Source organism: Rhinoraja longicauda, chromosome 29, assembly GCF_053455715.1.
Source record: "Rhinoraja longicauda isolate Sanriku21f chromosome 29, sRhiLon1.1, whole genome shotgun sequence".
In the NCBI taxonomy this organism is placed as follows: domain Eukaryota; kingdom Metazoa; phylum Chordata; class Chondrichthyes; order Rajiformes; family Arhynchobatidae; genus Rhinoraja; species Rhinoraja longicauda.
The window spans coordinates 19,797,152-19,812,727 of record NC_135981.1 but is presented as its reverse complement, the minus strand read 5'-3'; the positions used below and the strand labels follow the sequence as shown (position 1 = coordinate 19,812,727).

The 15,576-nt window shown below is 44.2% G+C and overlaps 1 protein-coding gene across 3 annotated transcripts in view; it reads right to left on the bottom strand.

Moving 5' to 3' along the window:
- The window catches only part of LOC144607631 (neurabin-2-like), a 193,826-nt gene that overhangs the window by 67,632 nt on the left and 110,618 nt on the right, over positions 1-15,576 (bottom strand). For all 3 annotated transcript variants that reach the window (XM_078424587.1, XM_078424588.1, XM_078424586.1), the window contains one exon: positions 3,399-3,531. In XM_078424587.1, the coding sequence (XP_078280713.1) occupies positions 3,399-3,531 (133 nt within the window). The remainder of the gene's footprint in view (positions 1-3,398; positions 3,532-15,576) is intronic.

Sequence of the window (15,576 nt, the reverse complement as noted above, 5' to 3'; positions counted from 1 at the left end):
AACTAATGTTTAATACAGTGAGAGTCTGCTCTCTCTGCCAATGTTTTACACCTCAGCCAAAGCAGATGTTATTCCTATCGCTTTCTTTAATCCACCACCTGGCAAGAAACACACCGACTCCCGTGATCAAGTGGTGCTGACTATCGTTGATGGCAGTCTCTCTGAAAGGTGATTTAGGCATTCGCTCAATTTTCCAATGGTGCTGTAGCACAGTGGTAGAGTTGCCGCCTTACAGTGCCAGAGACCTGGGTTTGATCCTGACTATGGGTGTTGTATGTACACAGTGTGCACATTCTCCCTGTGATCGCGTGGGCTTTCTCCGGGTGCTCCCACACGGCAAAGACGTGCAGGATTGTAAGTTTATTGGCTTTGGTGAAAGTGTAAATTGCCCCTCGTGTGTAGGATTGGGTATGCGGTGATCGCTGGTCTGCACGGACTCAGTAGGCCGAAGGGCCTATATCCGCACTGTATTACTAAAAGGTGATTGTCAGATGTGTGGTCTACATTTACATTTATATCCTTCTCCTGCTTTGTAATCAATATTACCACATCAGCAAACTTCTGGTACTCCCACACGTCTGCAAGAGCATTGGAAAATTATACTCGTACGCTGCATAATTTCCATCCCAGCTTCTTCCAAAACCTTTGGATTCATGTTTACCAAGGCCCAGCAATTAATCCACTGTCAAAGACGGCAGACCCCTTAATTTGTCCTCGTTCTCTATGTTTATCATTCCCCAGTCACTTTCTTCTTTGCCTCCCACTGTATTATCTCTCTCTCTCTCTCTCTCTCTCTCTCGTATAAAGACAGATGTGGAATACTCATTCAGAACTTTATTTGTGCTGAATGCCACACTCAGGCTGCGGTTTGATTTTAATATAACCAGCTCTTTCCTTTCTTCGATATATTTACAGAATATTTTATGGTCACCCATCAGACTATTAAAGACTACAACCCCAAAATTAGCTCTGACTTGGAGGCATTGGTTTTGTCTTTTTGTGCTATTTGGTGTGTGTGTTTGTGTGTGTGTGTTGGTGTGTGTGTGTGTGTGTGTTGGTGTGTGTGTGTGTAGGTGTGTGTGTGTGTTGGTGTGTGTGTGTGTGTGTGTGTGTGTAGGTGTGTGTGTGTGTGTAGGTGTGTGTGTGTGTGTGTGTGTGTGTGTGTGTGTGTGTGTGTGTGTGTGTGTGTGTGTGTGTGTGTGTGTGTGTGTAGGTGTGTGTAGGTGTGTGTAGGTGTGTGTGTGTGTGTGTGTGTGTGTGTGTGTGTGTGTGTGTGTGTGTGTGTGTGTGTGTGTGTGTGTGTGTGTGTGTGTGTGTGTGTGTGTGTGTCCGCGTGCGCGCTGGCAATATATTGAACTTTTTTTCATTTATTATATTGTTCAGAGTACTATGTTTACATATTTGTTGCGCTGCTGCTGCAAATGAGAATTTAATTGTTCGGTTTGGGACATGTGACAATCAAACTTGACTGGGCAATTCCTCTTTCAAATTTCCTTTTAAACTTTACACTGCACCTTCTGTGACCCAACAGTCTTTCCATTCCATTGAGCTCTTGGTCCCTTTCATATGCTTCTTATTTTCTACTTTATCAGACACACACAGTATGTTCCTCAACTTTCGTCAGATTGAAAAAGGGCCTCGAACAAAAATGTTGTCTGTCCGTTTCCCTCCACAGATGAAGAAACAAGAAACCGAAGATGCTGGTTTACAAAAGAAGACTCAAAATGCTGGAGTGACTCAGCAGGTCAGGCAGCTTCTCTGGAGAACTTGGAGAGGTGACGTTTCCGGTCGGGACCTTCCTTTAGACTGAATTAGGGTCCCGAGACAAAACTTCACCTCCCCATGTTCCCCCTTCACTCAGTCTTCCTGGACCTACCTGATCCCCCAGTTGCCAAACACTTAAATTCCCCTTCCCATTCCCACACTGACCTTGCTGTCCTAGGCTTCGTCCATTGTCAGAGTGAGGCGAAACGCAAATTGGAGGAACAGCATCTCATATTTCGCTTGGGTAGCTTACAGCCCAATGGTATGAATATTAAAGGTAGACACAAAATGCTGGAGTAACTCAGCGGGACAGGCAGCATCTCTGGAGTGAAGGAATGGGCGACATTTTGGGTTGAGACCCTTCTTCAGACCCGAAACATCACCAATTCCTTCTCTCCAGAGATACTGCCTGTCCCGTTGAGTTACTCCAGCATTTTTTGTCTCCCTTCGATTTAAACCAGCATCTGTAGTTCTTTCCTACACAGGTATGAATATTAATTTCTCTAACTTCAAGTAACCCCTGCATTCCCCCTCTCTCCATTCCTCCCCCACCCAAGTCGCACAAGGTTCTCGTTCTCACCTAGCAAACTGCTAACAATAGTTCCCTTCATCATTGTTACTTTTTTGCATATCTTTAATTCATTTGTTCTATATCTCTCTGCACCACTGTCAATCTCTCTCATTTCCCTTTCCCCTGACTAGTCTGAATAAGGCTCTCTGCCCGAAACGTCTCCCATTCCTTCTCTCCAGAGATGCTGCCTGTTCTGCTGAGTTACTCCAGTATTTTGTTTATTTTCCGTTTAGACCAGCATCTGCAGTTCCTTCCTACACATCTCCAGAGATGCTGCCTGACTCGCTGAGTTACTCCGGCACTTTGTATCTTCCCTCCACAGATAATGCCTGATCTTCTGACTTCCTCCAACACGCTGTGTTTTGTTCAAGATTCCAGCATCTCCAGTCTTTTGTACCTCCTCCCTGCATGGACACTGTTTCCAAATGAGTTAAATGCAGCTCATGTTACCTGTACAGTTCTGAGCTGCAGCAGAAAAGTCCCAATACACTAAAGATCAAAAAGATTCCGTCTTTCAACATCTCTGCAGCCATGTTTTTGTTTCCAATATCTTCCTATTTCTGTGTTCACTGATAGATAACATTGGTAGCAATGCAGAAATAACTACCTTTGAAGTCTGTTCCTTAATCCCCTCCTTATCTCCATTTCATCGGCCTGCGGGATCTCACCCTTCTTCCTACCTATCTCAGTGACACAATCTTTGGCTGTTCTCTCCGTCTCAGAATGTTTTCCAATTGCTCTGCATCATTCGTGATGCTAGAATCAGGTACAGTGGGGCCACAGAAATGCCTACTTTAGTTTAGCTTATGTATTATTGTCATGCAGATACAACACATTGAAAAGCTTGTTCTGTATGTTATCCAGTCGAATCCTACTGTGCATTAGTACAATCATTCACAAGTAAATGAGAGACGTGGGCCTGTGGGATTGTGCATCAATGCTACAGCACAATCACCACATACCACAATCAGTGGATTTGGAGCATTTTGATCAATCTAAATACTTATTAGTTTCTAACGCAACACAGAACCTGTGATTTGCTCAGCGTCTATGTCATAAATACCCTTCTCAAGTTCCACGGGAAAGAGATCCAGTCTTTCCACTCTTTTTTCCAACTCATACTCTGCTGACGCTGCCATGGGGTCCACGTCATCATTGCGCCTGTCGTAGTCTTCATTGGAGTAGGTGGTGAACACCTGCCAAAAGTAAACAGGAACACTTTAGTCCTAAACCAGGTGCTCGGTGCATAGACCTTTCAAATCATCAATGTTCCAGCAACAAGCCGCACCTTGACTTATCTAACTGCACAGATGGGAAGGAATACAAGTTGACCCTGCCACAGGTTAAAGATCCTCCCACTTTACATCTGATCTCCGTGTCTCACTTCAAGTCAGGATGTTACACAGACTGAAAATTTGCTTGTAAAATGTGCCGAGAATCAGTCGAGAGATATTTTCTAACCAGGACAATATAGATGCCAGTGCTTGCTTTTGTTTTGGAAGGACCAAGGGGAATGTTTCTCTCCGTTTGACGGCTTTTGCAAGATCATAAACACATTTATAAAGAAAGAATGGCACAAAAACAAATGGCGGAAACATTCAGCAGGTCAGGCCACATTTATGGAGAGAGACACACAGTATAAATGGTTCAGATTCAATGACCTTCTATCAGAATGAAAGCACTCCTCACTGCTGAGTGTGATCAAAAGGTAGAACTTGATTCCCCCAAACCTTCTCAATCAGAGATGACGAGACCATCGCTGAGCCAAGACCGAGTCATAATTCATTTTAATATTTCCCTAAAAGGACGTTAAATTTCAATTGCTCATTAATCCATTTCCATCTTCCACTACATAAATGGCGCAGCGGTAGAGTTGCTGCCTTACAGCGCCAGAAACCCGAGTTTGATCCTGACTACGGGTCCTCTCTGTACAGAGTTTGCACATTCTCCGCGTGACTCCATGGGTTTCCTCCGCATGATTCAGTTTCCTCCCACACTCCAAAGACGTACAGGTTTGTAGGTTGATTGGCTTCCATAAAATTGTCCCTAGTGTGTCGGATGGAACTAGTGTGTGGGTGATCGCTGGTCGGCACATACTCAGTGGGCCGATGGGCTTGTTTCCACACCGTATCTCTAAACCAAACTAAGCTAAAACGACATCAATCAGAAATTCATAATTTTTTCATTCAAATTTACAAATTGAAAATTGTTTTACTGAAACGGCCACCAAGGTAAATTATTGCCATCTAAGGCAAAACACCACTGAAGCAAACAACATCTGGGATGTGTTCGCAGTTACAAAATATACAATTCATAGAAGCCAATTAACCTAAAAACCTGTACATCTTTGAGTGTGGGAGAAAACCGGAGCACCTGGAGAAAACCCACGCAATCATAGGGAGAACATACAAACTTCGTACAGACAAAGGAGATTGTGATTGACTTCAGGAAGTGAAGCAGTGCACACACTCGGGTACACAATGATAAAGTAGAGATGGTCGAAAACTTCACGGTCCTAGTAATAAATATGATCAGCAATTTGTCCTAGACCAGTCACATCGCAGCTGTGGCCAAGAAATTACACCAATGCCTCTACTTCCTTAGAAGGCTTTGGAAGTTCAGCACGTCCCCAACAACCCTTGCCAGCTTCTACAGATGTGCCCCAGAAAACATTTTATCAGGGTGCTTCACAGCATAGTTTGGGAACAGCTGCATGCTGCGGAGAGTGGTGGATGTAGCCCAGACTATTAAGCAAATCTACCTCCCTTCCATTGACTCCATCCAAGCTGCCTTAGTAAGGCCACCAGTGTAATCAAGGACCAGACCCTGGTCACTCCCTCTTCTCCCCTCTTTCATCAGGCAAGAGGTACAGATTCAGGGGCAGTTTCTTCCCAGCTGTTCCCAACTGAACCGCCCTCCCATCAGCTAGAGCACTGTCCTGACCTCCCATTTACCACATTGGAGACGTTCGAACTATCTTTAATTGGACTTTATCGGACTTCATTTTGCACTAATCATTGTACCCTTTATTCTTTATCTGTCCACTGTGGGACGACTTGATTGTAATCAAGCGTATTCTTTTCTTCGACTGAATAGCTTGCAGTCAAAATTTTTACAATGTATCATGGTACACGTGACAATAATAAACTAATCTAAACTGGATTCGAAGGTATTAGTTATAAGGAGAGGTTGGACAAAATTAGATTTTTTCTCTTCTGGAGTGGTGGAAGAATTGAGGGGATGTGTGGGACATGTTTTCTTTGCACAGAGCCATGGATGCCAGGAACGTGCTGTCAGGGGTGGTGGTGGAGGCAGATACGATAGTGGCATTTAAGAGCCATTTAGATAAGCACACGGATTTGAGAGAAGGTAGGATATGGATCGTGTCGCGACAGATGAGATTAGTTTAACTTGGCAACATTTTCGGCATGGACATTGTAGGCTGAAGGGCCCTTTCCTGTGCTGTTCTGTTTGTACGTTCTATGCAGCACCGTGCTGACATCTTCAGTAATAGCTGTGGTAATGATATTTGTATCATATAATCTATAACGATGAGACAGACGCAAGAATGTGAACAACTGCTGTCCCTGATCGATTTACTTGATGTTTAAATACAGCAACATCTTCTTTAAACTGAAAATCTTTTCTGGGCGAGGATATTTGAGGTAGCATCTACATGACTGCTAAGGTGGCTATGCGTGCAGCAGAAATATCCGTATTCCCCTTTGCAATGTTGCAAAATGCTTCATGGTTGCCACGGCAAGGCAGTTACCAAGGTTACATCTCCAGAGAGGGCAATGGACCATTTGAAAAACTGCCAGTCTCTGTTTGGTGAACTCTTGATATCATATCATATCATATGTATACAGCCGGAAACAGGCCTTTTCGGCCCACCAAGTCCGTGCCGCCCAGTGATCCCCGTACATTAACACTATCCTACACCCACTAGGGACAATTTTTACATTTACCCAGCCAATTAACCTACATACCTGTACGTCTTTGGAGTGTGGGAGGAAACCGAAGATCTCGGAGAAAACCCACGCAGGTCACGGGGAGAACGTACAAACTCCTTACAGTGCAGCACCCGTAGTATCCTGATGCTAACGATGTATGAAACTAAGACTTAAAGGCAGAGAGAATTGTTACCATTTCAGAGTAATGTGTGTTTTATGCTGGTATGAGAACGTGAGAGGAGACCACACCGACCCAGGCTCATTCCATCTGATATGAAGTAGATGCAATCAAACAAGGACTCCTGTAGTCAGTACCGGTCAATGGATCGGCATGTTTCATGACCAGTATCAAGCTTGAAACTCAATTATTACCACAAAGAATAATTACATTTACAACCACCGTTTAAGTTTAGAGACACTGCATGGAAATAGGCTCTTCGGCCCACACCGACCATCGATCACCCATTCACACCGATGCAATGTTATCCCACTTTCGCATCCACTCTCTACGCACTATGGGTACTTTACAGGCGTCAATTAACCTACAAACCCGCACGTTGTTGGGATAATGGGAGAAAACCGGAGCACCCGGAAGAAACCCACATGGTTGGACTATTTACTCATACCATTTTACCCATTTCAATCAGAAGATACAAAAGCTTGAAATCAAGTACCACAAGTCCAGAACAGCCTCTTCTCCGCTGTTATTGGTCTCTTCAACGGACCTCTCATGAGCAAAGGATGCATCCCCCCTCTGCCAATCTATCTCACAGTGGTGTCTACAATTTCTCTGTGACTGTAACAATATATCTGGCACTCTGCTTTCTTTTCCCTTCTTGCTCTGCCAGCTGTACTCATTTATGGTTTGATTGTAATTCAGTTTAGTTTAGTTTGGAGATACAGTATGGAAACAGGCCCTTCGGCCCACGAGTCCACACCGTCAAGCAATCCCCGCGTACTAACACTATCCTACACGCACGAGGGATAATTTGCAATTCACAGAAGCCAATTAACCTACAAACCCATACATTTCTGGAGTGTGGGAGGAAATCGAAGATCTTGGAGAAATCCCACGTGGTCACGTGGAGAACATACAAACTCCGTACAGACAGCACCCGCAGTCAGGATTAAACCCGGTCTCAAGCACTGCAAGAGCTGTAAGGCAACCAAAGAGGCCACCACTGTTCTGTATTTCAGTGTTTACAACCTGGTCAGTCCAACCTCTCTTCATAAACACCTGCTCATTCTAGCATTCACTTCAATAAAACCTTCACTGAATTGATTTCAACACATTCGCATCCTTCCTTAAATAAGGAGACTAATAGTCCACATGGGGTATTCCAGGTTTGGACTCACCAATGTCCCCCATTATAATGTAAAGCATCACAATAATCACAAAGTATTGGATTTGCAAATGGAAAAGCCGGGTGGCACAATGGCACAGCTTGTAAAGCCACTGCCACACAGCGCCAGAGAAGCGGGTTCAATCCTGACCTTGGGTGCTTTCTATGTAGTTTGCACGTTTTTTACGTGACCACGTGGGTTTCCTCTGGGTGCTCTGATTTCCCCCAATATGCCCAAGGAAGTACGGGATGGTCGGTTAATGGGCCTCTGTAAATTGCTCCTTATATGATAAAATATGAGGGGAATTGATGGCAATGTGGAGTTGGATTAGATCAGCGTGGGGTTAGTGTAAATGTATGATTAATGGTCAGCGTTGACTCAGTGGAACAAATGGCTTGTTTCCATGCTGTATCTCTCTATCTAATCAATTTCTCATATGAATCAATGCAATTTTGAACATAGATGCTGCACTTCACTGGTTTAATAAAAAGCTTCAAAATGGCTCCTCTACCCCAACCTCAAATTATCCTCATACTCAGTGATCCATAAACTGAGGGCTCATAAAGATCTTAGAGTCTGTGCTTCAGCTCGGAGTGTAGCTCTGTAGCTCCCCATTGGAAATACAAGTTTGTTCAATTTATACTATGATGAACAGCAATTTCCTATCATTGTGCCTGACTGTTCAACTGAACTAATTGAGATAACTGGCAAGGCTTGCTTCCCACGTTAAGCATGTAAAACGGAATAATAACTGTGATTAACTTGACAACGTGCTGCTGATGCTAGCTTGCTGTGACAAACAGAAACAGAGGAGACAAAATTAATCTGCAGTAGAGGTGAAAACTGGGGCTGAATTCATTGGAAGGGCTGGGATGTGTGTGCTCAGCCCACCACTCATTTTATACCATTACATAACCATGTTCTCCAGGGATGCTGCCTGACCTGCTGAGTTATTCCAGCGCCTTGTGTCATTTTGACCATTACCAAAGGTGGGTTTTACCTCATCACTCTATTAAATCTCTATTCCATTTGGAAGTCTATCAGTATTTCTGGACAATGCCGACAACTACAATCTGCACTCTGATGCAAATCACAAAGTGCTGGAGTAACTCAACAGGTCAGGCAGCATCTCTGGAGCGAATGGATGGGCGATGTTTCGGGTCGGGACCCTTCTGCAAACTCAATGCTCCCCTTCTGCCCTCTGGTATTGTTCTCTTTGCTCGACCTGTTGTACTTATGTATGGCGTGATTGTGTTCAGGTACAGGCACCTAGCAACCTACACAGAGGTCGCCTTCATGAAAAGCAGCACTTCAATTCAAAAACACATAAATTAAACGTACAAATTTAAACATTTAAACAAGTATAAATTTGAGCACATTATTTCAAAAATACAGCACATAAATCAGGTCATTAATTAAACAAGTGGTTTATTTCAAAAACACTTAAATCAAACATTTGTAAAATGCAAAGTGCCAGAATTTAAACTAAAACTATTGTAAACTGGAGTAGCTTAGGTTAATTTAAACTGTACCTTGAGTGCTATCCATTCGTAACTCTTCACTCTATCAGGTGATGACAATAAGCCAATACCATTATTTTTATGGTAATATTATTTGAAACCATGAATTTGCACAAGAACTAAAATAGGGTTTAAACTGAATTATGGTAATCTTTCCAATCTATTCTCATTGCATCATGCAACTTTGCATTTAGCTGAGCTTTTCCTGATAATACCATCATCTCTCCTTCATCAATGATGTTAAACCATCACTCTTCCTGGCTCCTCACCACCAGGGAAGTCTGGATGGTCTGGCTGTGTCTTTACTTGCCATTGGTAATTAGAAAAATGTACATTTAAAACTCTAACAAGTGTATTGTTAATCATGAACCATGCCGCACAGAAATTGGCACAGAAATTGACACAGAGTGCTGAATTAACTCAGCAAGCCGGACAGCATCCCTGAAGAGCATGGATCGGTGATATTTGGGGTCGGGACCCTTCAACCAGCATCTGCAGTTCCTTGTTTCTCTGCGACCCAGAGTATTGGATCGAAGGTATTTATTCACAAAATGCTGGAGTAACTCAGCAGGTCAGGCAGCATCTCGGGAGAGAAGGAATGGGCGACGTTTCAGGTTGAGACCCTTCTTCAGACTGATGTCAGGGGGGCGGGACAAAGGAAGGATTATAGGTGGAGACAGGAAGACAGAGGGAGATCTGGGAAGGGGGAGGGGAAGAGAGGGACAGAGGAACTATCTAAAGTTGGAAAAGTCGATGTTCATACCACTGGGCTGCAAGCTGCCCAGGCGAAATATGAGGTGCTGTTCCTCCAATTTCCAGTGGGCCTCACTATGGCACTGGAGGAGGCCCATAACAGAAAGGTCAGACTGGGAATGGGAGGGGGAGTTGAAGTCTCAGCCACCGGGAGATCAGATTGGTTAACGCAGACCGAGCGCAGGTGTTGAGCGAAGCGATCGCCGAGCCTGCGTTTGGTTTCGCCGATGTAAATAAGTTGGTATCTGGAGCAGCGGATGCAATAGATGAGGTTGGAGGAGGTGCAGGTGAACCTCTGTCTCACCTGGAAAGACTATTTGGGTCCTTGGATGGAGTTGAGGGGGGAGGTAAAGGGACAGGTGTTGCATCTCGTGCGGTTGCTGGGGAAAGTGCCCGGGGATGGGGTGGTTTGGGTAGGAAGGGACGAGTGGACCAGGGAGTTACGGAGGGAACGGTCTCTGCGGAACGCAGAAAGGGGAGGGGATGGGAAGATATGGCCAGTGATGGGGTCCCGTTGTAGGTGACGGAAATGTTGGCGGATGATTTGTTGGATACGCTGGCTGGTGGGGTGGAAGGTGAGAACGAGGGGGATTCTGTCCTTGTTACGAGTGGGGGGAGGGGGAGCAAGAGCGGAGCTGCGGGATGTAGAAGAGACCCTAGTGAAAGCCTCATCTAGAATGGAGGAGGGGAAGCCCCGTTTCCTGAAGAATGAGGATTTGGATCAGTCGGCACAACTACCATGGGATGCTCTCAATTCAAGGTGGGATATTTTTGCCATTCAATCAACTTTTAGCAGTGCACAAATTTCCCACAGATCACACACATACTTAACAATACCGTCTCTATAGAACCCCATTTCAACGCGATTGCAAAAGAAGCAAAATATGTTACAATCAACTTTTGATTCAACCATTGAATGCTTTCCAGATTGCCCTTCTTTAAGCAGTACATGTGGTATGTGGCTTTTTACACAGAGGGTGGGTAGAGAAGGTGGCCACTCTAATCACATCTGAGGTCTATTCATGGACTCCTCAAGCTTCTGCTTCTTGTTTTAATTTTAAAGACAAAATTGCTTTTTTTTCCCGACTCTTTAATCATTGTAGTTGTGAGATAAATTTCTAATAGTTTTTAAATGTTTGTCTATATCAAAGACATTCATTCACATTGGCATTCAAAATCATTTGTCACCACTTAAAACTAACTACAGTCAAGCATTTCAGTACAGGGCTCGAAACAATTCCTTTCAGCAACTGGCTTCCAAGCAATTATCCAGAGAAGCAATCAGTGGAAGCTTATCTCCTCAGCATGGTTTTTCCAAGACACCAACTGCTCATAGAATTAGCACATGTTGCTGGAGTCAGAGCATTCACAATCTTCACATCATTAACACCCTGTGATGAACTTCCGACACATATCTGCATTGTGATAGTTTTGTGTCAGAAGTGGGGCTACTGAGACTGACATTCAAATAGCCTCTTCTAATTCAATGCTTTTGTATCTTCTCCTTGTTTCCAGTAGATCACTGCTGTTGGTGAATCTGACAAAATGCTATTTTACAAGAGCAGGGATATTATATTATGTTACATGTGTAGGAAGGAACTGCAGATGCTGGTTTGCACGAAGATAGGCAGGAAAAACCTGGAGTAACTCAGCGGGACAGGCACTATCTCTGGAGAGAAGGAATGGGCGATGTTTAGGGTTGAGACCCTTCTTCAGGCTGAGAGTCAGGGGAGAGGGGTCTAGAGATATGGAAGGGTAAGGTGTGAAAACGACAGATCAAATCAGATGGTGGTAAGGAAATGTAGAATGGTTCATTGTTAGCTGAAGGGAAGATTATATTATGTTACATATGGATTATCCAATTGCCAAGATGCAACTGGCCTGGCTCTTTAAGACCCAAGCCCATCCACAGGTCAAATTATAAAACAATTTATTCTAGAAACAAAGAACTGCAGATGCTGGTTTATGCCAAAGATATAAAGATAGACACAAGGTGCTGGAGTAATTCAGCGGGTCAGGTAGCGTCTCAGGTGAAAGAGGATGGGTGACATTTCAGATTGGGACCCTTCTTCAGACGACTTCTCCTTTGGAAGTCCTGACCCAAAACATCACCCATCCTTTTTCTCCAAATAGTTTCTTCTAATTCTTTTGCACCTCAACAACATTGCAAGACCCCACTCCTGCTTCAGTTCAAATCCTGACAAATTCTTCTTTCAAACCTTCAGGACCTCAAATGACATCAAGGTGTACAGCCTCTGCGTTGTATCGAGGTACACCGGAGGTCATCGAAAATCGCAGTGCCTTCTTTTTATTGGTGTCAAACAACAAGAAGATAACGTATGGGATGCACTCCGGCCTCATTGTTCCTGTCGGCCTCCAAGAAGCCATCTCTCCAGGGGCATCCAAGCACAAACATAACCTTGGAAGAGGGGCAGGCAGTCAGCTCAGATGGACTCACTGACATCTCCTTGCCTTGACCTGTGAATGGCTCCCTGAACAAGCCCATGAGCAGATCCATGTTCCAACATCTTGGCTGCCCATCAACCTCGGTCCCAGTCACGCGTTATATTAATATCAAAGATTCACGCGAATCCACGCCGACCATCGATCTCCCGTTCACACTATCCGGTTCGGTATCCTCCCACATCCCAAAGATGTGTAGGTTGGTAGGTTAATTGGCCCTCTGTATATTGCCTCTCGTGTGTATGGAGTAGATTAAAGAAGGTGGGATAACGTAGAACTAGGGTGAAGAAGTAATCGATGGTCGGCATAGACTCTGTGGGCCAAAGAGCCGGTTTCCATGCAGTATTTATCAATCAATTGCTTTAAAGAGCAGACGTTGTGCCTTTTCCGTCTCTCTTTTGGGAAGTGGTTATGTAGAGACCAAGGCTTTCAATTGGGAAGAATGAATTAGATCACCAGATCCAGTTCATCACAGAGCTGCTTCATGGGTTGTCCTTAACCCTTCCATGTGGGAGGGAAAGAGGGCAGGATTAATGCCAAACTACTTTTATTTATCACCTCCCAGTCGTTTCATTGTGGGCTGCCAAATTAACTCAGTCTCACAAAGAAAGACAGGCCTGGGCATGCGGTACAATGGGACCTATATAGAAGGAAGAACAATATTATCAAAAATGCATGGCAAAATCGGGAGAAAGCGACTGTGTAAAAGAATATAATTTCACTGAGAATGTTGGCTTTCCCCAAGATGGCATCAACACATCACATAGAGCCGTTTCTCTGATTGCAACTGAGAACTTGCTAAACTTGTTTATAAACCACAAGGAGGAAATGTTTTGGGAGGATAAATACCATTCCAAACCCTCTACCCCTGACACTGGCTGGGAATCAAACATTGGTCTCATTGGTGCAAAACACAATGGTTCAAGATAAGCCCCCTTTTAATAGCCTTTTATAAAAATCACGTAGACGCAAGGAAAGCGTTGGTGTGAACTGAACGCCAATTTGTAGTGACGTGTGGAAAAAAAACACCATGAAATTGTTTCATTTGGTGGATTTAATTTTCGCGGCTTATGATTACTGACACAATCACCTAGGCCCAGTCCCTTTTCTTTGGCAGCATAAGCTGTATTATTGATGGTCTGTATCAATTTTGGGCACAATTTCATTTTTGTGCAGTTTTAATGATGCATGAATTTGCTAAGTTTAAAATAAAATTCCTTTTGTGTTTGCTCGGCAATTGTACTCACCATAATTCTGCATTAACAAACTCCACAGCTCCATGGGACTTGTTTTTAAAATCAATCAACTATTCAATGCACAGAAATGCTTCATTGTGAATATATTTCCCTGAATCCCATACATTAATGGTGCTCTTTTCTAAGGCAATTATAATTTATTTCAAACTCTTAAAATCAATTAGCTTAATTCTGAAACTTCAGTCCGCAAGGTACAGTCTGCTCATTTCATCCTCTCCACAGATACTTAGGAGTATTTCCAGGGTTTGGAATACTTTGTTTACCTCTTAATCCTATGATCATGAGCGTTTGAAGGCACTGGGCCTGTACAAGGATGAGTGGAGACCTCGTTGAAACCTACCAAATAGTGAAAGGCCTGGATAGAGTGGATGTAATGTTTCCACTAGTAGGAGAGCCTAGGACCAGAGGGAACAGCCTCAGAATTAAAGGACATATGTTTAGAAAGGAGATGAGGGGAAATTCTTTAGCCAGTGGGTGGTGAATCTGTGGAATCCATTGCCACAGACGGCTGTAGAGGATTTTAAAGCGGAGATTGTCAAAGGTTTTGGGAATAAGAGAGGAGAGTGGGGTTGAGAGGATAAGATAGATCAGCCATCATAGACAGGCGGAGTAGACTCAATGAGCTGAATGGCCTAATTCTGCTCCTATGAATTGTAAATTCTCATCATTCTTGGTTATTTTACTTCTCCCCTCCACCACCAAAACCAGCAATCCTGCAGCAGTCTCAATCTTTCTTCATGCACACATCTTGACCAAATCACACTTACAGCATGAGAAAGACCAATCTTGCAATTGATTACGTTGTACAACTTGATGTCATGACAGGTCAATGCTGGGGTGCAACTTTATGAAGAATATAATGGGTCATCAACCAAATCGAACATTTTTTTCCTCAAACTAAATCATGGTTCTGGAACGGGGCTATTTGTGTGGCTCTTTCAAAGAGTTAGCAGCCAGACAATGGGCTGAGCGGCCTCCCTGTGGGCTGAGAGGTTCTTCAAGTTCACCCCCACAGTTTCAGGCCTTGCATCCACAGGAAACATGTGGAGGAGTCCGGAACATTCCTGAGCAGTTGTCATGTGTTTCCTTCCTGGTGGCAGACCAAAAGAAGTGAAAATGGCACCAGCCCAAGTTACTTCCTTTTCCAATTTCCGCCATCTGCAGCCTAATATTGCTGCCAAAAACATTCCCCTCTCGCCCGCCCTCCACTCTCCTTTTAGCATTCGACAGGACAGTTCGCTATGTGACACCCTCATCCATTCCACAAGCAACCGCCATTACAGCTCGCCTTTGTCCTACACCTTCCCAAGATACACAGGAGATGTACACCCTTTATCTATTCCCTTCCCAACTTCTGGGGCCTCGTATTCTCTATAGATGTCCTTGTAGGAAAATAACTGCAGATGGTGGTACAAATCGAAGGTATCACGAAATGCTGGAGTAACTCAGCGGGTCAGGCAGCATCTCAGGAGAGAAGGAATGGGTGACGTTTTGGGTCGAGACCCGTCCCTTTACCTCCTCCCTCGACTCCATCCAAGGACCCAAACAGTCTTTCCATGTGGGGCAGAGGTTCACCTGCACCTCCTCCAACCTCATCTATTGTATCCGCTGTTCCAGATGTCAACTTCTTTACATCGGCGAGACCGAACGCAGGCTCGACGATCGTTTCGCTCAACACCTTTGCTCAGTCCGCCTTAACCAACCTGATCTCCCGGGAGCACTTCAACTCCCCCTCCCACTCCCAGTCTGACCTTTCTGTCATGGTCCTCCTCCATTGTCATAGTGAGGCCCACAGCAAATTGGAGGAACAGCATCTCATATTTCACTTGGGCAGCTTACAACCCAGCGGTATGTACATTAATTTCTCTAACTTCAGATAGCTCCTCTGTCCCTCTCTTTCCTGACATCAGTCTGAAGAAGGGTCTCGACCCGAAACATCATCCATTCCTTCT